General features: G+C 48.8%; 1 protein-coding gene across 8 annotated transcripts in view; it reads left to right on the plus strand.

Annotated features, from left to right (window-relative positions):
- ST3GAL3 (ST3 beta-galactoside alpha-2,3-sialyltransferase 3) overlaps window positions 1671-26229 on the plus strand; it is a 156549-nt gene continuing 131990 nt past the window's right edge. Inside the window, exons 1-2 of one of the 8 annotated variants that reach the window (XM_021404072.1) lie at window positions 1671-4018; window positions 9742-9886. In XM_021404072.1, coding sequence (XP_021259747.1) covers window positions 9772-9886 — 115 coding nt within the window. In that variant the 5' untranslated portion in view covers window positions 1671-4018; window positions 9742-9771. Of the gene's footprint in view, window positions 4019-4058; window positions 8835-8862; window positions 9060-9530; window positions 9592-9741; window positions 9887-26229 lie in introns of those variants that run through there. The other 7 variants (XM_021404076.1, XR_002440988.1, XM_021404070.1 and 4 more) reach the window with 7 other exon arrangements.

The raw sequence follows: 26229 nt of genomic DNA on the forward strand, positions 1-26229 counted from the left end.
GCAAACACGGAGAAGGGGTGGCAGGGTCCTAACAAACTTGCCTCTGCTCTTTCAGCATATCCAAATAAGATCTGGTATTAACTTTAAGTAGGCTGAATGCTATCTGCATATTATTGAAAAACATATTCCTTTAATCATCTGCCGTTCTTTCTCCGGGTAGAAGGATGCCTGCGTTCAGGCATTCTTCTCAAACTGCCACATTACTCAAATGCACCTTTTAGGTGCTGCATGCTACCTGTGCTACAAACACCTGGCTCTAAACAGCTTCATCCGACACGGATAACCAAGTACAGAGCAACTGGATTTGTTTGGAGCGTTCCTGTTCAACTGCAGCAGGTTTTGCTATCCACTTCTAACAGTATTGAATGACTTTCAAGAGCTTCTATGCCTAGCGTTTGTTCTGGAGCTGGAGATTTGTTCTGCTGTGTTTCCTGCAGGCTCCAGACTTTGCTCTTGTCAGCTGGCTGCACTGTGTTGGAAACCGCTGCCACCCTGCGCTCCAAGACAAGGGCCCTTGCAAGTGTCCTGTCAGTCCTTGTGCTGCATCGTTCCAATGTGAACATACTTTATCCTAGTGCAGTGACTGAACTGCGTTTTGGCTCCTGTCTGTGAACTTCTGAAATCGGTGATCCTGATGTTTTGGGGGTGGGGATCTATATTATTTGACTTGTCGAAAGAACATGGGGTTTATGGCTTGGAGTATAACAGGTAGCCATAAAAGCTCTTTTCAGAGCAGCTGTCTCAAAGGTACATTTGCTTTCAGTTACCTGTAGTTTGAACTTGACTGATAATAATTTTCTCCAGCTTGTTTTTTAGAAGCGTATTTATCCCTATTACAGCATCATTCCAGTGAGGACAAAGTGCTGCTGGAGTATCAGCTAGTCAGGGGCTTCTGGAATGTGTTCAGTAGGAAGTCATCCTCAGTACACCCATGGGAGCTCCCGTGGCCCCTCATTAGGTCCAATAGCTGCGATGCTGCAGGCGTAGACCTCACTTCACTCTTCAAGGAGCATCCATCCACGACTGGTTCAGGTTGGACCCACAAAAAACATTTTTAGTACGACATAATCGTGGCTTGCCCTTAATTCAGAATGAGCTTGGCAAGCCAGTGATTTTTTTTTTTTCTTAATAAGGAATAAAAAGGTGACTGTATTCTTTGTGAAGCACCTGACTGCAGTAATGTTTCTACCCGTGGCTGGCCTTCTAGGAGACCTTTCTCCTTCAGCAGTCTCCTCAGATGCCCAGAGTCGGCGCTGTCAGAAGTAGAATCCAGTCTGCTTGCTCCTTCTCTCTTCCTGGTGTTTTGAGCTGGGGTTGAACTGATCCTGCCCTGTCTGAGGAGCGCAGCCCTCTGACTGCTCGCGTACCCAGAGGCTTCCATGCATCTCAGTTCTTCCGTTCTCTAACTGGGCTCCTGTTGTCTGACACACGTCTGCAGTTGTGCTCATCTTTTTTAATGCAAGCACGAGATGAAAACAAGACTTTGGTAGCCTGTATGTTGTTTTCAATCTGATCATGTAATAAATCTAATTTCAAAACGGACAATCTCTAGACTAATTTAAGATCTAAAACAATGTAACTTGGACATTGCGTTTTTAATTGCAAAGGGAACTACAGAGTTGCCTTAGGTTCCCTCTACAGCGGAGCAGGGGGCAGTGCTGGAAGAGCGGTCACCAGAAGCTCTTACCTGGGTGCAGGCTCAGATAGCTCTCTTCTTCCCTTGGTGTTGACTCTTGACTTTTCACTTGCTGAACTGGCAGTCAGGGAAAGGAGATTTTTCCACTTTAGCTCAGGGCTTTTTGTTACTGATACGCTGAGTGACCTTGAATAAATGGCTTATTGATGGGATTATTACTTCGGCCCATATCTTTGGAGTCTAAAATGCCGGATATTCCTCTAGCCAGCTTTTTTAATTGGGGAAAGCGTTAACATCTCCTTTCTCCTGACAAATCTGTGGGCACTACGCAGATCTTTTAAGTGTGTGCACTTAAGTCAGCGTGTAATATTTTAGGTTTGACATGAACAACGGGAGGTATTGCTAGAAATGAAAATAGGCCTTTTTACTCTCTTCCCGTGCTCATTCTTCATTCCTTTGCGTTGCTGTTAGAGCTGTTCAGCAGCTTTAGATTTTTCACTCAGATAAGTGGAGAGTGCCACACTTGAGGTGGGATAAATGCTGCTTAGTTCCCATCATGAGTGTAGCTGAAGGTGTGTATTAGTAGGTTTCTTTTGACGTCAGCGGTGTGGTCTGCAGGGGCATGGGAGATATTCACTCGATTGCTGTCTTGGAGGAACCTGTGGCTGATCCATGCCTCCTTGCTGCAGCATGAGTAATGTGATCACGCGTGAGTCAAGGCTGTTCTGACAGCACCTAGAGATAGGAGGAAATGTGTGGGATGGAACTGGAAAAGGATTAAAATGGTATAGTACTCATGTAGACAAAAAGGCGTGGAGGTAGGAGAGCCTGAAATGAGGGAGATAAAAGAGGCGTTCTACCCACAGACCCCCAGATAAGCCTGAGGCATGGGGAGCGGTTGGTGGTGGGTGTGTTGGGGTTGAGGTTAGTATGCCTGGACTGCCATTTTCAGCCTCTCTAACTCAAATGCTGCTCTTCAATACAACGTCCCTGCACCTTTTGGGTTAATTCTAGTGCTCAGCCTTGCAACGGACTAATATGAAACAGTCATTAAAAAAGAAAAAAGAAGCTGGGTGGGGTTGAGGAGGAGGAGCAAAGTGCCTGCCGCTGTGCTGGGTGCAGGATGTGGGCACTTGGGGGGTGCTGGTTGCAGGGTGTGTGCGGAAGAGCTGCCAGCTTTGTGGGAAATGGGGAGTGGTCCGTGGCACAGCTCTGCTGCTGGGGATGCAGGGCTGCTCTGCTGGGAGCAGGGATGTGGGGGACGAGCACCAGAGCTGACACTGCCTGCAGTGGTGGCTTGGCTCCGCAGCGGGGATGCAGCTCTTGCTTGTCTGGCTCAGCAGATCCCAGGGCAGGATGAAGGAAGCAGTTGTGCTGGCAGCGAGAGCAAGGTCTGTGGTGAGTCCTTGCTGGCTGCCTTGTTTCCAGCTGGGTGGGTGTTTCCGAACACCGTGTAGCAGCTGGTGTCTGCGAGGAATGGCCAGGGGCCTCTGTGCTCTCTTTTCTGCCTTTGTCCCTTGCATACATGCTGGTAACGCAAGGTGTGTCCCCTTGGCACTTTGGTGAGCCAGGGGCTCTGCTGTGCTCTCCCTGGCAGCAGGGGAGACCCCTAACATGGGCCCTCAGCTCTGCGAAGGTCTGGCAAGGGGAAAGGGACAGCAAAGCAGACCTTGGCTCCTCTCCCTCCCCAGCCGGAGAGCTGAGGTACTGCCAAGGGCAGCGCGGCAGAGAGAAGAAAGGCAGCGTTCATGGGGCTGCGTGGCTGCGAGCTGCCGGGCTGCGAGCCAGGCACGTCGGCACCTGATGGGCCAGCTCGAGGAAACTCTGCCCCATCCCCTTCTCCAGCAGAGCCCGGGGCTATTCCAGTGGGGCTGTTCCTGTGGGTAGCGGGGTCTCTCCTGCCCTAACGCCCTGCTTTTCCAGGCCCAACCTCTTACTGTGTAGGGCAACCTTCCCCAGGAACCCAGCACCTGCGCTGCTGGCCTGCGGTGTCCCCCAGCCTCTGCCGGTGTGCAGGACAGCCTCAGGGCCCGGCTCTCTCCCGCTGCAGCTGTGCAGCTCTGCCAACAAGCACACTCTGGCTCTGTGCTGAGGCTGCACAGATGGTTCCCAGCAAGAGATGCGGGTCTGAGGCAATCCCTCAGGCCTGGGCTGTCCTCGCCTCCCACAGCAGGTCCCCACCCCTTCCCCAGGCAGGCCGGAATGCCTGGCTGCTTCATCCTGGAGCTGACGGACAGAAGAGCCCTTGTGCAGCGCTTTTGGGGAGGTGCCTGGTACCCTCCCCAGTGAACATGTCTGGCAGCAGCCTACCCTGTGCCTCAGCGGTGCTTCAGGCTCACCCTTCTCCAAGCGCAACCTGTCCTGGAGCCCTAGGAGGAGCAGGTGAGATGGCCCAGGCCCTGCTCCCTGGGGGTGGGAATGTGGGAATGTCTTTCTGGGCGAAAGAGATGGTGAGATGGCCATACCCTGGGGTTGTCGGCCCGTGGGCCCCGAGAGCTGCTCTGGGGCATGGGGGTCTGAAATGTGGCTGGAGTGCAGCGCAGTTTAGGGGGACTTGGTGGTTGGTGACTTGGGACTGTAGTGTTTGTGACAATCTGGGGATGCTGAGCTGCTATGTGATCTGTGTGGCTTGGTGGTGGGCTGCAGGAGGAGCTTCTCACCCACCCTGAGCACTGGAACCACAACATCCAGCCCAGCCCGGCCATCCCCAGGGCCTGTGTCAGGCTGAGTGACTGAGGGGAGCAAGAGCTGCTCTGCAAAGGGGCCATGCAACCCTCTTGCCCCATCCTGTTCCCTCCTGGCAGCACTCTGCACACCTCCCCTGCCCTGGGCAGAGGCAGCAACGCAGCATTCAGCCAGGATGCCTTATGCCATGCCTCAGCCCGTTCTGCGATGGCAGCACAGAGTGCCCATCCCCTGTGCCCAGGCTTGTGGTGCAGTGCTGGCGCTGCCCCAGGCACAGAGCCACTCTGCCAGGAACAGGCAGTGTAGCAGAGGCTGCAGCACAGCTGCCACCAGCCCACTCACTCCCGGGATATTTTTAGGGCTGCCTGTGCTGATAGCTCCTCATCCGGACCGCAGGGTTCCTTTCCCAGCCCTCCCCGGGGTGCAGCTTCCAGGGGGGCAGTGTGGGTGTTGGGTGAGGATGCTCGGGGGCTGTGGCCATGCTGCCTGCCACAGCGCAGCCCGCTTGGCCCTGGGCCTGCTGGCAGCAGCTGCTGGGCAGGAGCTGGCTGGAGCCCATGGGGAGCGCACGTAGCTGGGAGACAGGAGGGAAATCTAGCAGGCCTGTAAATATTCACTTATTTATTTATATGCTGCATATATATTGTATATATCATATATGTGTGTGTGTGTGTGAAAGACACTTGTGGTTTGAATGCAGTTTCTAAGGCAGAGCTGCCCTTAGGCAAGCAATAAGTAAGCAATACATAACTAAGCGGGCTGTGAACGCAGTAGTGAGTGTGTGCTGAGGTCTTGCTTCTTCCTCCAGACTCTGACAGTTTTGCTGCTTTTAAGAGATCGTATTTGTGACTCCCCCAGACTGCACCAGCCCTTGAGCTTGAGGGAGTTTCCCAGCTTGCAGAGAAGGCTGCAGGTAGCAGGGCAGGAATGATGCTGTGAGATAGGCAATCCCAGATACATGTACAGACTGGGAGAAGAACTTATTGAGAGCAGCCTTGAAGAGAAGGACTTGGGAGTCCTGATGGGCGAGAAGCTCTTTACTTGGTGAGGCTTTGGCACAGATTGCTGAGACAAGCTGTGGATGCCCCATCCCTGGAGGTGCTCGGGGCTGTTGGATGGGGCCATGGACAGCCTTATCTAGCACCTGATGTAGTGGCTGGCAACCCTTCCTGTGGCAGCTGTGTTGGATCTAGATGATCTTTGAGATCCCTTCCAACAGAAGCCACTCTTATGATTTATCCTATGATTCAGTTTATCAGATATCAGAGGAGTGGCTGGAGATGAGATGGCCTTCAGATAGCAGAGTGGAGGGAGGATATCACTGCCACGTGGCTCCATCACCACCTTGAGCCTTCTGCACATGCACAAAGACTCATTTGTGTCAGTGCTGTTAATTTTAAAAGTACCAAAACTGCAGGATGGGAAATGCAGCATCTTTGGGCCAAGGAGCTGACGTCCAGTGTAACAGCAGCAGGTGGATCAAGAGATGTCGTGCCAGGTTCTAGCAACACGTGTGTGTGAGGGGGTCGGGCAGGCTGTCCTTGGCTGAGCCATTTCTTGCAGCTGCAGGGACACCAGAGGAGGAGCGTTCCCATGCAGTGCATGGGCCCCACGGTCCTTACCCCTGCTACTGAAACCTGTGCAGGTTCCCCCTGCAAGCGAAGAAGAGGTGAGGGCAGGAATAGCTCCAGCAGTGGTTCTGGGTCAGGAAGGTAAGGGGGCAGTGGGAGCTGGCTGGGGCATGGGTCTTGGTAGGCAATGCTCCTTAGTTGCCTTATTTCCAGGCCTTTTTCAAGGTGATGGTGGTGCTTCTTAGGCCTTCTGTGCCTGTTCTGAAGGTAAGGAAGCCTGAATCCATGCATCCTTGGCTCATGTCTGACCTAGCCATAGTGCTGCAATGCAAACCAAAGCTGCAGCCATGTGTGGGAGAGCTCACTTTCTTTCTGGCTTTCTTCCTTCGATTTTTCCCTCCCCTCCTCCTCTGCTTTCCAGCAGATCCTCCATCCTGCAGCACAGTCCGTCCCTGCCATTCCCCCGCACCTTCCTTTGCAGCCAGGGCTGTGAGCGTGCTGTGGTTGTGAGTGTTCCAACAGCATTTGGGTCAGCCACAACCGTAAGCCTTCATCTTGTCATCTCTATAATTGATTTTAAAAACTATTAAATGGCACCCGACCAAGCAATAGTCGCTGGGGGTCTCCATATGTTCCCAGCCGTTGATGTCTCCCCATTAAAATTTGGCGCACGGACAGACCTTGAAGCATAGCTGTTAATGCACGTAGTTTATCTAACCTGAGCCTTATTAATTCTTTATAATACATATTTTTAATTAAAATCCTACATCATTGTTAACTGGAAAAGCCCGAGTGTGCTGCATGGATGCTCCAGTTCTTACGGGCCAGACCTCTCCTTCTGCCCAAGGAGAAGTTTCTCTCTCAGGGTCTGTGTTGTACAGTGCAGCAGCCACGGTGCTGTTAGCTGCATTTCTCCCTTCCCAGGGTACAAAGCAGTCTGTCGTGTTTCCGCATGTTGCTCTGCTCTTCAAAATGCCCTGTCCTCCCTCCAGCTGAGGATTTGTTCAAAAATTAACGCATGTCTTTCAGTGAGAGCCACAACGCTGCTGCTCTTAAGGTGGCTAGAAGGACAGAAATGCAAAGTGCCGTCCCCAGACTGAGCGTGCTGTTCAGCAAAGGGCAGAGAGCACACTTAAGAATAATGCACAACAATCATGTGAGGTGAAACAAGTTTGGCGGGAGTGCCAAAGACAAAACACGAGTGTGTTACAGCCCACGTTTTGTCCCCCGACTCTGTGCATCAGCAGAGGTAATCCCTGTCTGGCTATTAGTGGAAATAGATTTTTGCTGTGGTATTTAGAGGTATTTAATGAATAATAATATATTGCATTCAGTGGTATCAAGTCTGATGTGATGACATGCAATTTGGGGAGGAGGATTGTGTGGGCACTGAGTGATATCCTGCCCAACAGGAGTGCCTCAGAGGAGCTGGTGGTGTTGATGCAAGGTGGCTGCAGGGTGTAGGGCATCCACAGTGACCCACTGCTTGGGGCCATAGCCTGGTCCTGCTGTACTCAGCTTCCTGCTGGTGTGGCCACATCTGTGTCTTCTCTCTTGAGTCCCTCCTCACTCATGAGGGTGATGCTGTGGGACATGTGGGTGGACGTAGGCTCCATGCCAGGGCTTAGTGACTCAATCACGAGTGGGTTTTTGTGGACCAAGATGTGCCACAGTTCTTGCCCTTTCCTTTGGTCAGTTTTGCTGGAAAAGCTCCAGAGCATTCCAGAAAGCAGCGTGGCAATATGATAGAATTTAATCAGGCTTAATTATTCCCCTGCCGTCCATCGCCTAGCAACGTCCAGCTTGACATCTGCCTGCGAATGAAATGTGTAAGCTAAGTGGGAACACGCTCAGACTAAAGCCCTACTATTCAAACCAGATCACTCCACTCATCATTGCTGTAATTCACCTCACGGCTCTTAGGCAGCGGCCGAGTACCTGCTTTCCATAAATGTTCAGCACTCTCCTCCCTGGCTTTTTCCTGGCACGGAAGCTGTCTGACGTTGTGCTGGGCTCCTTCCAGTATGCTGACACCTGATAGTATGGTATAGGGTTTCCAAGTGTCAAACCTGGGCGCCGTGGCAAGCCCCGGCCTTGTCGCTATCTGCCTCCATGCAACAGGTCTCTGCTTATCTGGCTCCTCATCGAAATCAGGTCGCCTGCCGTGCTCGCTGAGCATGCAAGCAGTGAGCTCGCGGTGCTTAAGTCCAAAGTAGATACAGAGTGGAGAACTTGTTCTACCCCACTGGAAGGCTGCCGAGATGAGGAGAGGAGCAAGCTAGAAATGAGTGCTCGTGCCGCCCAAGCCTGCTGGGGTGAAGGCAGCCTCCTGGGCCGGGTGAGCACAACTGGTGTCTGAGCATCCCAGGGAACCAGGGGCTGGTGTGTGTGGTAAGGGGCTGATCTGCAACATGGGGTGCTCGGATGCGGTTCTGGCCCCTCTCCACCCCTTAGGACAGTTGGTGCCAACACTATCAGGGTGTTGGCATGAATCGGTTCAGCTTCTGCATTACGCAGTTAGCAACGGAAGATCCAGCAGGATGTCAGTGCGACACACGCATTCCTAGTGGAGGACTGGGGTGGATCTGTGAGCCCAGCTGCAAGGATGCAGCTCGTGCAGCAGGCTGGCATGGCTTCATTTGTGCTGAACACAAAGCTGAGGTCACAGTTTTGTACGCCAGGGGCCGTGTGAGCACCTCGGCTCCCCATGGGCTCTGTACGTGCTCTGCCCCTCACCCAGCGGGGAGTGGCTCGGGCAGGGCTCAGCCTCGCTGCCACAATGTGTGCGTAGCACCTGGGATTGCAATGCCACCACCCTGCCAGCGGTCCTAGCCACAGCCCCTTAAATTCACGCGGCTCTTGACGTTTCTCGTGTTAGCAGTGAATCATGGAGGGTGGAAACGGGAAATCACCGGGTTTATTTGCTGCCCTGAAAATACGAGGTTTGTCATCGTGATATCTCACTGGGGCCTCCAGCAAGGCTGAGGGCAGCAGCGAGGGGGGCAGGGCAGCGGGGTGACGGCGCTGCTGCAGGGCTCACGGGGCAGGCGGAGGCTGCTATGGCGGGGAAGCGACGCCGACCGTGCGGCGTGAGTCACGCTTTGCCCCACGTCCAGCGCTGCGAGGCTGTGCGACGCTGGGGTGGCCGGGCGGTGCCACGCGGTCAGGTGTGCAGGGGTCCGAGGATTTGCTGGAATTGGAGAACAGCAGCGCGGCGCGCGGATGCTAAACGGGACTGTGGAGCAGGGCGGGGTGCGGCTGCAGGAGCGCGGCGGCCCGGGCCGCGAAGGAAGATGCGGCGCGGCGCGTTGCCGGGAGCGCCGATTGGCGGAGTGCCGCGCCGCGATTCGCTTCGCGTGGGAGAGGGAGCGGGGTCCACGCATGCGCGCCACCGCCCTGCCGCAGCGCCCCTCCGGCGGCGACCCCCCGCCGCCCGCCCACCGTCTGCTCTCGGGCGCCTCCCGCGATTGGCTGCGGGCGCAGCCCCCCGCGCCTCCCCATTGGCCGGCGGCGGCCGCTATGCGGGCGGGTTGGCGGCGCGGGGGCCCGCCCCGGCGCTCCATTGGCGGCCGCGGTGCCCCTCAGCTCCGCGGTGGCGGCGGCCGGTCCCGCTGCGCCGCGCCCGGCATGGCGGCTCCCGCAGCCCCGCGCCCGGGGGCCGCGGCCGGCGGCCGAGCGCCCAGGGCCGGCGGCGGCCGGGTGAGGAGGGGCGGCGGGAGTCCGGCGGAGGAGGAGGAGGCGGGGGGAGGTCTCGCGTGGGCCTAATTCGGGGACCCCACGCAGGGCGCGGTGGACCGGGAGAGGGTGTCAGGGAGCGTGCCCCCCCCTCACCCTGTCCTCCCTCCCCAGGTCGCGTAGCAGAGCGGCTCTGATGCGAAGATGGGACTGCTGGTGTTCATGCGCAACCTGCTGCTCGCCCTCTGCCTCTTCCTGGTGCTGGGCTTTCTATACTACTCCGCCTGGAAGCTGCACCTCCTCCGCTGGGAGGACTCCAGTAAGTACGGGCGCCGAGCCGCCGCGCTGCGCCGAGCCGTGCCGAGCCGTGCCGAGCCGTGCCGAGCCGTGCCGAGCCGTGCCGAGCCGTGCCGCTGTCCCGGCGCCGGAGGGATGTGCCGAAGCCCGACCAAACGCCGGAGCTTTCCGCACGCTTAAGGGTTTGATCGCCTAATGCTCTTTGTGGCTTTGCTTTTATTGCCGGCTACAAAAGCAGGTTCACGCTCCGTGTATCTAGTGTTAGAGCTGTCAGTTCTTGGGATCATCTGTCTTAGTTTCTGATTCCTAATTCCCGAAATAAAGAGTTTACGCGCTGAGGCTTTTGTTCCCTGACTCTGTGCAGTTTTGCAACCTGCTCTGTAAAGCCAATGTCAAAGCCAAGGTTTTTTCCTTTGGTGGATTTTGATTTCCTTCTCTGATCCGACACGCTGGCTATCTCGCCATCTCGCTTTGTCCTTCAGGAATCCTCATCTTCCATTTATATGCCTTGCTATTCTCTGCCAACTATCTGTCATCTAAAACGATGTCTCTCATCCTTTTGAAGTCCAAAGAAACATTTGACCCCGCTGAGTATGGTCTGAGGATTGCACTGTGCAGCAGTGCCACAGGAGGCTTTAGTTGCAATGTGATATAGATTGAGCTGAGCTTCGATTGCTCAGTTACTGCTTTTATTTTTGCTTGCGTTGATTGCTTTCTTGTTTGCACGTGAGAACCGTTCACTGAAAATGGCAAAAGCAGGGAATAGCTCCCTCTTCTCCCCTCCCTGCCTCATGCCCAAGCTGGGCTGTCCCTCGGGATGTTTCAGACCCCTCACAGCCCACCATTGCTCCCCAGGTCAGGCCTGAGAAGCCCTGACCCAGAAGGATTGTTTGGGCGTCCGACAAAGCCATTGGTCAAATTCTGTCTTTGCTGTAGTGTGTTGGTGTGCGTGCTGCTGGAGGTTCCTACTGCAATACCTGCTAAACTCGATCCTGTTTCTCTACCTCTGCACACCCCTTATCTTTTGTTACGTGCTCTAGGAAGTTTAGCGTGATGATGGGTGATGGCTCAGAGATGCTGTCTGCACTGCTGCAGTGACTTTAACGTGAGGACTGCTGAAGTGACTTGAGCTAGAATGGGTATAAGAAGACAATTTATAGGAGGAGACAGAATGTCTTTCTGGACAGAAGTTTCTTTTTTTTTCAGGTTTGTGCTGCAGAGAGGAGTTCGCTGCTTCACTGCTGGTCTATAAACTAGCAATTTGTCAATGATATGTTGAAAATCCTTCCCAAATGGAAATAAGGATAGAAAGTAGTTAAGAGAACAGCTCTGCTGACTTACAATGCCTGCTGTCCTTTGCTTCTCTCATAGCATCAGAAATTGTGTTGAGACTTCCTGAAACCAAACAGCCAAAGATGAAAAACAAACAGAACCCAAGGCAAAGAAACAACAAAAACGTACAGCAAAAAGCCCTTCAGGCCACAGCCTCAAAATGAATTTTGTTAAACGTGGAGGAGGAGCTGTGTGTTTGCATGCCGTGTGCCAGGCTGCCGTGGTGGGTTCTGGGTTCCTTCAGGTTCCGTCCATTTGGATTTGTGGCTTTAGTTGTGTGTGTGACTTGTTGTTATAAGCCGTGTTGCTCTCCTGGGGCTTTTGCAGTAATTTTACCTTGTGATACAGTGTTGTAAATCTGTAGGCAAAGGTGGATTTCTAGAAACGGAGCGCTTCTACCAGAAAGGGCAAGAGAGGGCTGCGGCCTCCTTAGAGCAGTGCGTGCTGAGTGCCTTGGCAGCTTTCTGGCCCCATTGTGAGAGGAGCACCATGGTGTGATGCCACAGGCACGGCTGCTTTTTCCCACTCTTCTGTTTACGATGCATTCTTCTGTTGATCCTGGAAGTTGCAGTGCATGTGTTAAGCTTCTTCAGCAGGTGCCAGGCAAAGGTGCTGGTCTGAGGAGTTCACTTACCTCATCTTCATCAGTTGTCACAATTAATGCGTGCTGCACCACGGTTCCTTTTCTTCTAGAAACTTTTGTGGGTTGTGTCTTAGATATTGCCTGGAGCTCCTTGAAATTTTAGTGTAAACAGCAGCCACGTGTAAGAGGGGAATATTTCTGTGCGGTTGCTCTTCAAAGCAGCTAAGGTGGTAGCAGCTTTCTGTCGGTCTGTAGAGCTTTGTGCGTATCAAAAACATTGAATTTATCATGTAATTATACCCACGAGAAACACAGGCAGATTTAAAATCCTACGTTGGGAACCTTGATGTGAAGGGTTAATGCTCAGCTCCTGTAAGTAAGCGTTTGGGAGTTAACAAATGACAGACCTGAGGTTGCTCACTTAGCCGTGATGAGGCCTCCTTGAGCTGACAGAATGTGATATGATGTATAAAGTTGCAGCTTTATTTCCTTTTCTTCTAAGGGGACTTTGCCTAATCAGCGCACAGGACGGGTGGTGCTTTAATTTCCCAGTAATTCAAGCTGTGACCTTGTGCGTTTCTTCGTGACTGGTACAATACCGATGCCCTAAAGGGTAAAACTAAGTTAGCAGTGTTAATTCTTGGGTGATGAATAATCTCAGAGTATTGATGTTATGTGTACATCACCTTGTCATTGAATTCTTTTTTTTTTTTTTCTCGTGACCGATGTCTTCATTGGGTGTAACAGTGACTCCCTAACGGCAGCGATAACGTTCATCTTCTCTCTGCTCCATTCTTCGTGCTGGTGGAGGCACGAAACTAAGCTGATCCTGACAGCTGACTCCTCGGAATCTCTCCAGAGCCCGGTTTTAATGAACTCGACACCTGTATTTAATATCAAATTAAAATTGCATTCTCGTAGAGTGACGGGGAAAAAAGATCCGTCTGCTGATTTGCTGCTTGTCTGGTTTGTCCCCGTCATGTTTTAGAAAACGCCTGCATCTAGCTGTTACGGGTGAGTTTGAATGGTAACTGCAAGGTATGTAGTCACGTTAAGGCTTCATTTGTGTATTTAGCTGCTGGAGTAAAGGAATAGTTCAAGTGCGGTGTTCGTTGCTGCTTGACACCTCCGTGAAAGGAGGCTTCTCTCCTGAGTGGATTGGAGGATGCCCATCGGTGCTTCTTGTACCTTCTCCACTGAACTTCAGACGTGTCCTCTTGGAGCGCTGCCTCGTTGGGTTTTGAGAGATTGCTCTCCTTGTGGTGTGACACTACACCGTGCCAAAGTACAAAGGGGAGCAGAAAATAATTAATTCCCTAGGGCTTATCTTTCCTGTAACAGGAATAGATTGAATTCAGCTAATGTGAGCTAATTAAGTTTGAATTAAGTTCAACTGCTTCTGCCATTGAAGGCAAGCTTCCCGTGACTGCTGCTGCTCTTTCTCCTTGCAGGAAGTGTCACGCCGCGCTGTTCCACCCCAAGCCTTTCCTTTGTCATGTTTGTTACCTTTCCTTTCCCCTTCTGCAGCTTTGGTCTCTGGTGGCAGTGATAAGAGAGGAACACCTTCCTTGCATGTTCTTCCCAGGCAGGCAATAATGACAAAAGCCACAGCCATCCAATTAAAGGTGCTGGGTTGCGTGAGGTGTGCTAAGCACAGAGAATTGACGATGCGTTGTGGGAGACAAACAAGGAAAGAAGTCCGATTTTGGGGTTAGCTGTCCTGTGCGTTCCCGAAATACCTCCCAGCAGCACATAATGATGGCTCTGTTCATTGTGTTTCTGCACAGTGCGATGCCAGGGGATTCCTACCCAGTAACGGGAGCAATAGGAGCAGGATTTGGAGGTCTGAGACGTGCACCACAGCCTCTTTCCTAACAACTCTCTCTCCCGTCCTTCCCACTGCCCGGGCATGTTCAGCTCTGAGGAGGAAGGAAGGTGATAGCTGTGCAACTGTGAAGAACGCCGTGCATGGGAAGTGCCCCAGCATCCCTGGACAGTAGGATGGGAGATGGATTCTTGCTGCCGGTGCCTCGGGATTTGCTTTATCTGCTTGGAGGAGCGCGTTTGTACCCGTAACTGTGAAGGACAGAATACGCTCGCATTAACGTTTAATATTGATCTTTGTTACTTAACCTGCTATGCGTAGAGCTGATTTTGCAACTTAAAAACGAATATGTTCAAAGGAAGGAGTGATTCCTTTAAAAAATGTCCTGGCTGTGGAAATCTTGGACTCGTTCCCCCGAGGCAGCATTTTTTTGTGGCCTCTCGAAATACCAAAATATGCCTGGGGCAAGGAGTGTGACGCTGCTTTTCTCTTCTCTATTGTATTTGTATCTACATTAGCTTTGAATTAATTGAAAAATATACACCCTACTTTAGGCACTGTAGTTGAAACTGAAGTTAGTACAGTTTCTAACTGTAGATTGGGAGCTTTCAGTTTGAATGTGGCTTTTGAAACATCCCCAGGTATTCTCTCTCACTGTCTGCACAACGGAACCAAGTCACTACTCTGTCATCTGTTGCTCGGTGTTATTTTCAACTCTAATTTTGGAAAGGCAGCCGAGGACGTAAAGCTCTGGGAAGAGGCTTTCTGAAGGTATTTCAGGACCCTTATCCCTTTTTTTTTTTTTCCTGAACGTCTGTTTCTATGGGAACTGAGGAGACATAAACAGGCAAAACTGACTCACTTCTGGTTGCAGGTTTTTCTTCTGCTTGCATTTCCATGGAGACCAGGCTCAGCAAATAAGGTTAAATTAATAAAAAGCAATCAAACCTGTATATATGATTTCTCTCCTTCAAAATGAAATGGTATTTTTGTCAATTCCTGCACTTGGAACTGAAATTTGTGGAAGAAATTGATCTTTATAGGAGGGTTTGGAATGTGCATGCTCTTTCTCATGCGGTTGAAGCCTCACCGTACATGTGATGGTATGTAGTGTGGGTACAACTGTTGTAGCTTGAGTTACAGGCGTTGCTATCTCTTCTGTGTAAGGGAGTGGGCCCTGCATGCGCTGACATCTGACTTCTTTCCATCCTGTTCTTTAAAGACAAATGAAAAGGTATTCAGCTGGTGTGTGAGCGGCCACAGACACAAACTTGTGCCCTTTGTGGCTAGGGGTGTGCAATAGCTCCGTGCTCAGACCTTTCACTATGGGATTACTGTGCTGCTCACCTCTGCCAGAAGAGGGAAATGCAGAGTGCTCCTACAGAAATAGCATTTCGAGGCCAGCTCAGCTTGGTGTTGAGTGCGTAAATCTCTGATGAGAGTGGCTGGAGCAAGGCTGGCTGGATTTATGGTTAGGTGCAAAAGAGAGCATGTCCTTTTCTAGTACAGAATTACAGAGCACTGGTGTCCATATTGTGAGGGATGACAGGCTAATGGTGATGCTGATTTCAGTTGTTCTCTATCTGTCCATGGCCTAAGCCTTAGGGGGTGTTTTTGCTTCTTTGTAGTAGGTGTTGTTGCTGCTCCCCAGACTGAAAAACCTGATAGTTGTTAACCTTGTGAGCCTTAGATTTGTGGGATTTTCTCTTTTTAAACTTTTGGATGGTATTTTGCAACAGTGCGAGCTTCCTGCAGCATCTGGTTTAGAGTCTGTTTCATTTGCTCAGCTCTTTTGTAGTCTGTGCTACTGCTGTGCTCCACCAAAATGGGTAACGAATGGTTGGAGAGCTCTCATAAGTGGGTCCTGCTACAGATTTAAGGAATCTCTTTGCTGCTTTTCAGATGCTTCAGGGATTTAAGTATCACAGGGATACCTTTTTGGAATAAGAGTTCAAAACAGGAAGTACTATTATCATGGCAGCAGCGAATATTAGAAACAAAGGTGTAAAAATAGGTGTTGAGACAAGTTGCCAGTAAAATACCTTAACTTTTCTAAGAACTCTCCTATTGGACTGAAACGTTCCACTCGTGTTTGGCCTGAAACTGGAAACCTCCGGGCACTGCCTCTGGTGGCTGGTTCTCTTATCTGGTCAGAACACTGGAAAATAGATTTAATACCCGGAAATTGCTATCAGTGTTCAAGTTGCTCTGTCCACCCTGGTAAGCTGCCAGAACAAGGAGCACAGCTGAGCTTGGATTCCCGGAGCTCAGGAAGCGCAGCTGTGGTGGTATCTTCATGCAACTGCAGGCGAACACTCCCGGTGCCCCCTGGTGAAACAACCAACAGTGCCCACCTGTGCTGCCCTGGGGACCTTGCTGTCTCTCTGTAACAGCACAGGGCAGAGCTGCTGGAGCAGCTGCTGAGGCTCCAGGATCGCAGGGATAGGCGTGGGGTAGGGCAGTGCAGCACCCTGTGATGCTGTGCCCGTTCTCACAGCTTGTAAGGGGCAGCACTCGGTGTCAGCCAGGAGCTGAAGTTGCATCCTTACAGTTCTCCGGAGGTCAAAGTCAGCAAGTGCCCATATTCTGCGAGGCACAATGCAGTGAAAGCACTTCACCTCCCAGCAAACGCTCTGCAGCTGGGTGCTTTCAGAGGTGAAAGGACTCATTCATCCCAGCTGCCTGCCAACCCCTTGGCACCGCGTTCAGCTGGAACAGTACCTCCCTGTGAAGGCCATGTCAGCCGTGCCGCTGAGCCGTTCCTGCCTTTCCTCCGTCTCCTTACTGCTTTTCCCAGTGGCTTGCAGATTGCTGCCTTGGCCGCTGAGCCCCAAGGTTTTACTGGTCTTACTGGGAGCTCTGCTGCAGCACTCATTTGATAGAATCGATCTCTGCTGTAATACAGGTGGGCTGGCTTTTGGCATCCTTCATACTCATCTGAATTCTGCTTCTTGCCGCATCTGCTGACGTTACTGGGGCAATAGCTTCTGGCACAAAGGCGTTCATAGTGAATTGTCTGGAGTGGGACAGCTGTTTCTGCTGGGGCTTTCTGTTCATCGTGGCCTCAGTACCAATCCTGACCATATCTGTCACAGTTAGGCAAGTTTTGCAGAAGAGATTTCTCCTCAATTGTTGCTTTCTGCCAAGGTGCTCTTGTTCCTAGTATAGGTCGTGCTTCTGACGTACGCTGCTTGTGTCATCGCAGCCTCAGGCTGGGGCTATAAACCAGCAGATCTGGGCACGGCTGGTAGGACAGCACAGCTGGGTCATGTTCGGTTCTTAGTACTGTGAATAACCATACCCTGGATAATCCCAGACACATGCCTTTGTGAGTCTGAATTTAGCTCTTCTTGCTCTGGTCTGAAAATGGAAAACCAGAATGTGTTAAAAATCGCTGTTTACATTTTTAGGAGCTTAAAGACAAGTGGCATATATGCTTTTAACTTTTTTCAGATGATGCTGGAGTCCCTCCTGCTTTAATTCAGTCCTGTTACAGCGTGTCCTTTTGTTCTTAGCTGTCTTCCCATGGCTTTCCAGTATTAGGAATGCTGATTGAACCTAAGGTCCCTCTGAACTGAGTCAGTATCCCCTTAAGTCCTGGAACACACAGAGTTAACACAGCGTAGCTATAGGATGCTTTATTAGAAGGAGTGAAAAAGTGATGGCACAGAAATCGATTCATGTTGAGTTTCTCAGACAGGTAAGTAGCTGATGGCTTCCTACATACTAAGGCTAAGCAGGATGTAGTTGACAAGGTTAATAATGTATTAGTGGAACTGCATTTTTTTTTTATATCTTGGTCAGAAATGAATCAAATTCATCACAGCAGTAATACCACATAAGTACTGCTGTTCAATTGTGATAGTCTCTGGAGATCCTAATCAAAAAGATGCACTGAGATGTTTCTCAGGATGAAGGGTGGTAGCCTAAATAGACCTGACTCAAGAAGGCTGAGGAAGCAGAGACACAAGGAGGTGAAATTATTCCGTGTCACACAGCAGCTCAAGGGCAGAGCTATGAATAGAATGAAGGTCTCCAGGCTCCTGATCCAGCATCTATTTGGCCAAAGGAGGCTTGTTTCCCTGTAATGTGTATTCTGCTTCTGCTAGATGCAGGAGAACAGTAATATGCTGAAGTTGCTTGCTCAGGGCAGAGATTACTGCTGATATTTGTAAAAACACAGCAGTGCTTCCAAGTACGGTGTCAGTGACACGGCTGGTGAGGGGATGGTTTGCTTGGGCAGTGCTGGTGGCTTGGTGTGAGCCCTGTAATTAGGGGATGGTGCAGCTGGTGTTACTTGCTGGTAGGAGCTGCGTAAGATGTGAGAGTGCCTGCCCAGCTGTGAGTGCTGGCGTGGGGTTTTCAGCCTTCAGGTGCACCACATCAAAGGCACTACACCTGCTGCTTTCTAGCTGCGTTAATCTGCCTTCCTCTTTTTAAAGGTGGTCTTCTTCTATAATGGAGAAGTATAACTTTTGCTGTCCGTACTCAAACGTGGAACTTTCTTGTCTTCTATTTCAACTTAAAAAGAAGCGTTCAGGCGCAGAGCAAACTGCCAGAATTTCTGCTCCAAGGATGAAAACCCGAGCTTCTGAAAGTGGGGAATAATGGAGCAGCTCAGGCTGCTTCAAGCATAGCAGTCACTGGTGCTCTAGGTATAATTAGAAATCTAATTACTGTGAATTTAGTTGCTAAGACTTTTCTGCCTTTTGAGACTCGTCCCACACATTTCTGTCACGTTCTAAATGGAGCATAGGCATATGCTGCCGGGGAATTAGTAACGCTGCTTTTTGTTAGCGCTGCTGCTGCAGTCTCTGCTTAGAAGTGCCTTATCTGAGCGTTGGAAAAGCTTTTATTATTTTTAAATATGCTTCATTACGACATTAATTCCTATATATTTCGGAGCTTTTGTGTTCAGGTCTGGTGCTTTATTAGAAGCAGAAGCGCGAGTTAATGCAGTGTAAAGATGGCAAATTGAATTGTTCTTAAGGAACTGCTAATTCTGAATGAATTTTCTAAGTTTAGTTCATATTCAAGGATGATTCGTATGTGGTATGAATGCTTCTAAACCTTTGAAATAGAGGTTTGCACGTTGAGAAACAGGCTCTGTTTGCGCTAGCAGGAGATGAGAGCTTCAGTACCATGTAACATCTCTTCTCCTTGCTGCAACAAACTAACAGAGTTGGTTTTACAGTTACAGTGTGTCTTATCTGCGAGGACAGACCTTAGAGGCTGCCTTTGGGCTGTGCCTCCTGGCCTTGGAACACTTGGAGTTTCTTGATGTAGTGACTCAAATGTTGCACTAAGTGAGAGTTAGAAATAGTGCAAAGGAGGATTGGGGTTTTCCTGTCCAATCCCTCCCCAGGAGCTTGGGTTGATGTGCCTGCAGCTGTCAGCTCTGGTATCCCCATCATTTCTCCCTGTGTGAGCAATTCTTTGGTCCGTGTTTTGCACTTGTCTGTTCCCATAAGCGAGGATGTTTAAAAAGGCACATCGTGTCTCAGCTTAAGGAGCATGTGATACTGTGGTCTTTGTCTGGGGAGTTACGATTATTGCTTTGATGTCTGATCTGATTTTGTTGGTGGTAGATGCTTTAACCTTTCAAAGACTGAATAACATGATAGCAGAGGTGATACAAATTGAATTTGGGACATGCAGTGCTGGAATGCCTTCTGCCGAGCCCGAGGTTAAGCAGGTCCTCCTCTGGCTCACATCCAGGTACGCTGGAAAACTCGTTCATGTCATAGATGGGAACAGGAAGCTGATCTGGTGAGAAGATACAGAAGCTGCTTTTTCCCTCCCACTCCAGCTCTTTAGGAAATGTCGTTCTCAATCCATACCAGCACCCCTCAGAGGGAGTGCAGTCGGGCTGGGGGCTGTGGTCTCCGCGCTGTGCGGTTGTGGCACGGACCACTTGAGGGCAGCAGCTGTCTTCTGCTCGACCCTCCGCGGGACTCCCCGCGCCGCTATTGCTGGTGGAGAAAACACCGCTTCAAGCAAGTAAAATGACAGCGTTTTTCTTTCTTTCGCAGTTACCAAGTGGCAGCTAGCCATTCCCTGGGTAAACTTCAGTAAATCCTACATAAAACAAACAAACAAAAAAACAAAACAAAACAAAAACCCCAAGACTTCTCTAGCATCATTTGCTTTTAGAGTAACTTAATTTGGAGGCCAGATTACTCAGCTCTTTACACATTCAGGTTTTGAAAATCTGGAAGGATGAAGACCTTGTAGCCTCTCTGTATTGCCATTTCCAGTGCCTTGCTATACTGACTGTGAGGAAATTTTCCATATATCTGGACAGGACTTATGCCCATTGCCCCTCTGCCCCACCATGCAATGCTTTGGGACCCAGGCTCTGTTTCTTGGTAACCTCCTTGCAGATGCTGCAGGGCTGCTATCTTGTCTCCCCAACACTTTGTCTTTTCCAGGCTAAGCAAAGCTCCTTTCTTCGTAGCACACGTGTCAGCATCCAACAGGATGCTGGACAGTCTTCTGCACAACCCCTTGTTTGCCTGTAGCCCTCTCTAGAGACTGGTTGTCTTTAATGTGCTGAAGGTGCAATAACAGTATGGGAAATGGTGTTGCTACCACAAAAGCCCTTTGCTTCCAAAGCGGCTCAATCCATAAGCAGTCTCTGTTAAGGGAGTAAGAGCAGAGGGATGATCCAAAAACTGGTCTTCAGACAGCAGGCACCCTCGCTGGGTAATCTGTTCCATGTGCACTGAAACACTTTTTCCTGATGACCAGTATGAACCTCTTTAATTGGACTAGATGACCTTTAAAGGTCCCTTCCTACTCAATGGTTGCATGATTCCAAGCTGTAACTTGTGGTCATTGTCACGTTCTCCCCCAGAAGGGCTCAGAGAATGAGATGGGCATTGGGAGTGTTTTCCACGTGTCTGCTTTTATCCCTGCAAATGTAATTATATAGAAAACAAAGTCCCAAAGGCCGTATGGAAAGTGAGGTATTCCAAGATAATCAGGGCTTTATCTTCAAGTTCAAGAGCTCAGCAGATGAGAAAGTCGGGGAGGAAAGGCAGTGGCAGTGCAACACTAGTAATTTAGTCTCCGAGTCCTTGACAAGCAGCTCTTCAGCGAGCTCAGAATAACAAAGAACCGTTTGGAAGAGGGTGGATATTGTGACTGTTGTGTGATCAGATGTCAAGGGCTGGTGTGAAGATGATGGCTGCAAGGAAAGCCATGCGTGTGATAACTGCTTCCCTCTGCAGAAGATAGCGCTGCTGGAAATAGCTGGGTCGGGTGCATACACCGCTGCACTGCGCTGCTTCCACTGCTGCCAGCTGTTCATGGCAGGCACGTCTGCGTTATGGCAAACAGTGCAGAGATATTTGGAGTGCTGGATGTAAGTTTGCTCTTTACAGAAGTGACTGTGAATTTGGGTTTGCAGCCTGCTCCAGGAGGATTGATGGGTGATGGTGGTGTGTCGCATCCAAGAAAATGAACACCTTCAAGGCTTCCCTTCTGCACTTGTGTTTGATTTTTCCAATCCTTTTGAGCGTTTCTGTTGATTCTTCAATAGACTCCAACAGATTCTTCACTAGACTCCAGTAGAATGAAGTCCAACTTTCTGGTCTTCTTTCTGGTTCCAGGTTCCCCATACAATGCAGCCGTTATTCTCCAAATATTTTTGAGGTAGTTTATTGCCTTTATTCATCTACTTTTTGAGTCCTTTTAGCCAACTGCTCATGACTGTCCTTGTTTGCAGTGACCTCGCTGATTGGAGTGGTTGTCTCTTTTCCACAGCAGCTGTTTGTTGGCCTCCGAAGGTGGCATTTCTAAAGCATGCAACTCACTGTCCCTACAAATGCCAAAATCTTCTTCCAGTAAAAGCTGAGAATGCAGTATATTCCTCTTCTAAGCTGGTTTCTCTTAAAAGAACTTTTATCGGTTCCTCAGTGTATGCTTTATAAAACTTTTTAATTAAAAAAAATCCTTGTGGCATTCCCTTTATCCATGTCCAGTGAGAGCTATTGAGGTGAATGTTTCCAGAAGGCTTCATTTTGCATTGATTCCTGGGTGGTTCCCTTCCTACATCCTGTGCAGTGCAAAACATTGTCTCTGGAATGTCTGCCTGCTCCCATAAAATGTTGGGAGAAACATGGTTATATGCTATCATGTGGTATGTAAATCTTGTGCAGTTGCATGTTGGATGCTGCACTCTTGGACAGGATTATGATCATATGTGGGTTTGTGTATATCAGAAGTTTCATTTTGAAGACAGGAGCAAATCCAAATCCATTGTTTTTAATTTCTCTTTTCCTCCATGATGTTTTCCAACCAGGCAATGATTTTGGACTTACTTAAAGGGCAGTCATAGAGTCATACAATATCCCAAGTTGGAAGGGACCCACAACAGTCTTGAAAGTGCTGAAGATTTCTAGATGAATGCTGGGCAATTGTACCATTGAGAGAATGAAGTTCAGTTGCTGTGGTTGCAACCATCATGGGACTTGGGCTGAATGGAAAAAGATGTGGCTTCGCTACACAGCATTTATTGCTGCCTTGATGTTAAAATGAAAATACTCGTCCTGAGCAGCCAATCTGTCTAACTGATAAACCTTCAGTTATTTTAATATTTCTTCATGTTTTTTTTTTTTTTTTTAATTTTCCTGGTTCTCTAGCTTTTGGCCCAGCTGCCTTGCTTCACTGGTGTCAAGCAACAGCCAGGAGTGAGAGCTGGAACGGCAAGGTGATTTTCTTTCCTGTTGTATAACAATTTAGTTACCATCTGAGATACTTGAGTAAATATTTAACTTGTAAGCTGATTGTCCTATGCTTTTCTGTAGATTAATGTTCTTCACTTCCACCAATATTTATTTTCCTGATTATCTTATCTTAGATATTACTACTCATTTTAGAAGCCGTGTGTTTTGACAATGGCCACTCAAAATATTTTCCTTTATAGGAAATTGTAGAAAATAGCCTTGGAAAGAACTGCAGAAAGTCTTTCTCCAGGCCTCTAGAAACAATATTTTTAACATAATTTTATGCCAGCTTATGTCAGAAGTACTCTATAAAACGTGATCGAAACTTGGACAATCTATCCCAGTGCTTAATTACTCTTCCCTGTAGACAGATTTTTCCTGATGTCTACACTAAATCATTTTGACTTCAGTCAAGTCAATGTCAAGCTTTTGTGAATATCCTCCTCCTCTTCTCAGCGTGTCTTTACATGTTCTAGGCTGGTAGTCTTCTCTTTGGTCTTGTTTTCTTACATTTTCTAGGCTCTGATCATTCTCATTGCTTTTCTTCAGACATTGCAGTTTGCTAATATGTTTCTTGGAGTGTGGCACTGTGTTAGAATATTGGTTTTGGAAGTTTTATCTGTTTGAGTGGAGTAGAAAATGTGGCTGGCAGTTATAATCTTGTTCACGCTTTTCAGTGCAAATGCATTGGGGTTTCAGTCCTGTGGTGCTGATTCAGATCAATTTGTCATTCTCTATAACTCATTATAAACACCAGATAGCCTGCACTATGCCTACTTGCCAAGATTCAAATATTTGTATGGTTGCCCTGTTGCTGTTGCCCTGGGATGTACTCAAATGTGGTTCTGCTCCAATGGAAGGACGTGAAACCATTTTGATGTATTTGGGAGGGAAAGCTAACCTGCTAGCCTCAGGGTTATGGTTGGTAGTTATCACATTCCAAACAGAGAGCAAATACGAGCTTTTCAGACAGGATTAATTCACAGAGTAGGTTCTTGATATGTAATTTTAGCTGTCTAGAATAGGATTAAGAGCTCTGATAACTTACCTCTGAGTAATGGCACAGAGTGCTTCCCAGGTGCCTTGATCTCCCCCAGGTCTGGATGGGTTTTGTTGCAGGAATCTTGAACCACACTCTGGTAGTGCTATTGCTGCATGCTCCATAATTCAAAGGGAAGCAGAGGAGTCCCCAGACCAACTCCTGAAGGTTGTGAGGAGCTTACGGTCCAGCTTTAAGGGCCTCATAGCACGCGATGGATGATAGCTGCTTCAAGAAAGCTTTGTTTCTTCATGACATTGATTCATCACTCACAAAGTAAGGGATTCTCTTTTAATGTTGCTCACTTTGAGAGCTCTCTGTGGCTAATTAAAGTTCAAACTTAATAAGGCCAAGGAAAAATTTTAAACCAAAAAGCTATGAGTTGATCATAAGCCAAATTCCAAAAGCCAGCTGCAAATGAGGTATTGTTCTGTGTGGATCAGCTGTCCCTCAGTAGTGAGAGGATTTCTTCTCCCCTTGGTAATGAGGCATTTTATTTTTGCTGAAGGCAAGTGGTGCGTAGTTCTGGATCACACGCAAGTGTATATATCCACAGTTCCATTTTGAGATATTGGCTGTAACCTCCTCATATAGTTTAAGCGTTCATCGCTTTCGTGTTTTTTCCTTCTCGTTTCTTGTTTGTTCAAGCATTCCATGATGGATGCCTGTGCTTCCAATCAAGCCTGGGAGCTGTTTTAGCCCTATAATACTCATGAAATCTGTGCTTGTCACATCTTCCCTTGCTTTCCAGCTAGGCACCATGAGGGCCGTGTTTCCTGAAGCTCATGGCTTGCCTTGAAGCCCCACTTACAGTGGTATTCTGTGAATGATCCAGAAGATATTGCTGTGGTGTTGAGTGGCGCTGGGCTTCCGAAGAAAAATGTGTTCAATTTTTAATTAACTTATCTTTTTAAGGCTAAAACTGTCACTTTTCCAACCACAGTAAAAGGTCTGGGGAAAAGAAATAAATGAGCATCATAACCAACCCAAAATCTGACTTTGTAGTGTAAAGAAACTAACAAACTTGGATGTTCTTCATAGGAAGCTAGACAGCTGTGACAGCTATGCAGGTGCTCTTGGTGGCTGTTCCTGCATTGGGTATCCGTGATGGTCAGAGCTGGGCTTTTTCTTTTGCTATTCGACTTTGTAACAGTAGAGGGTACTGTTGTTGTAAGATACTTTTTTTTTCTTTTTTTTTTTTTTTTTTTTCCCCAACTGTTGATATATGAGCATGGAGCTTGGATTTTTTTTGTTGCCAATATATTGGTCATTGGAACAGTTGGTGTGTTACTGCACAGTCCTCTTTGTGTCACCCCTCTGTCTTCATCTTATCCATTTACAAATTTTCTAAGCAATTTTGTGGACAGTCCCTTAATTTTGTTACATCAGCGTGAATGTTTTCTCATTTTTGCTGCCACAAAAAGTGTTCCAAAGATGCGTTTTCTGGCATAGCTCTCTTTTCCTTCAGTTCCATGGAAAGATTGCTCCTTCTTTGTGCTAGAGTGAGGCATTCATTACCATGGGCAGCTTTGCAGAGACTTGTCCTTCTGGGCATGAAGAATAGCGATGTTTTGGGGTCAGAGCTGCTGTTATTCCATCTCTTTTGTTGAACAGCCTTACAGCAATCTTTCCTCTTCTGTTTTATTTGCCACATTCTTAGGCAGTCTCTGGCCCTTGTTCACCATGGAGTTGTGTTTTATTTGAGTGTCGACAGGTGTGCAGTTATTTAAGACCCGCTTTTAAGGAATGTTACTGCTTTGCCAGGGATCATTTGAGTGCCGTGGAAAGGACCTGAGCTTTCCAAAACTGAGTGTCTGAGGGTATAGTTACATGAGATGTTGATTTTGGTGGCGAACCTGCTGTAAGTAACTGCGTGGTTGCTTTTTTTCTGGGAGATTCTTGGTGCTTTTTGTCTCATACTTTTTCAGTGATCCGATTTACAGCCTCCACCCTGTGAGCAGTTGTCTTGGCACAGATGTGGTGGGGAGCTGCGGTGATGTACTGGAATGCACTGTGTGAGAATGGCCTTTATTTTACTTTGTTGCCGAAGTTCCAAATAAGTACACCTTGGGGCCGGTGTTAATTTTGGGTTGCAATTGGTCGTGCTGATGGGAGTGAAATGTCTTCAGTTTGGTCACAGCCATATTGCAACTGTACCATAACTTACTTACGTTGCTGGGAATCTTAGTATGGGTTTATCTGTTGTTTTGCTGGTGAGAAATGCTGCTTTGCACGTCAAATTTTCCACTTGGCAAACTGACTTAAGCCATAATGTCAGAAGAGACCTCTTGTAGGTACAAATGGATTGGATGCTCACAGATTTGTCAGCAGAGGGGGCTTAGTTTTTTATCTCAAAGCTCTCCAACTGCAGTGTACTTTCATTGGTGAAAGTCTGTATGTAGACAAGCTTGAAAGGAATTTAATCCTAAGCCCTGGATATCTGCTGTCTTAATTTGTCTTCACGTACTTTTGTGTGCTTGTGGGATTGTAGGGTAGCTTTTGGTGGGACTTTTGGCCTCTACTTGGAAGAGGAAGACGGGAGAGAAATGTCTGGCAGGGGTTGAGCTAAGATGGAGAAGGAGTAGGTAGAAAGGTGTTGGTATGCTTCTGGGCTTTGGCTACAGGAAACACTGCTAGCACTGGTTATAAACAGGTTTTGAAACATCATTTATGTTCTTTGAGCTTCAGCCCTAGCCCTTGTTTTTATGGCTTGCTTTGAGCCAGTGTTCTCTGTCCAACTGATGGCGTGGCAGGCAGTGTCAGCCAGCTGCAAGGCAGCAGGAGACCAAAGGGAACAGCCTTCTGGCAGCTGGACCTTTCAGCCAGGGGAGTGCTTGGGATGGCTCAAAGGAAGGGG

This window comes from Numida meleagris, chromosome 7, assembly GCF_002078875.1.
Source record: "Numida meleagris isolate 19003 breed g44 Domestic line chromosome 7, NumMel1.0, whole genome shotgun sequence".
NCBI lineage: Eukaryota > Metazoa > Chordata > Aves > Galliformes > Numididae > Numida > Numida meleagris.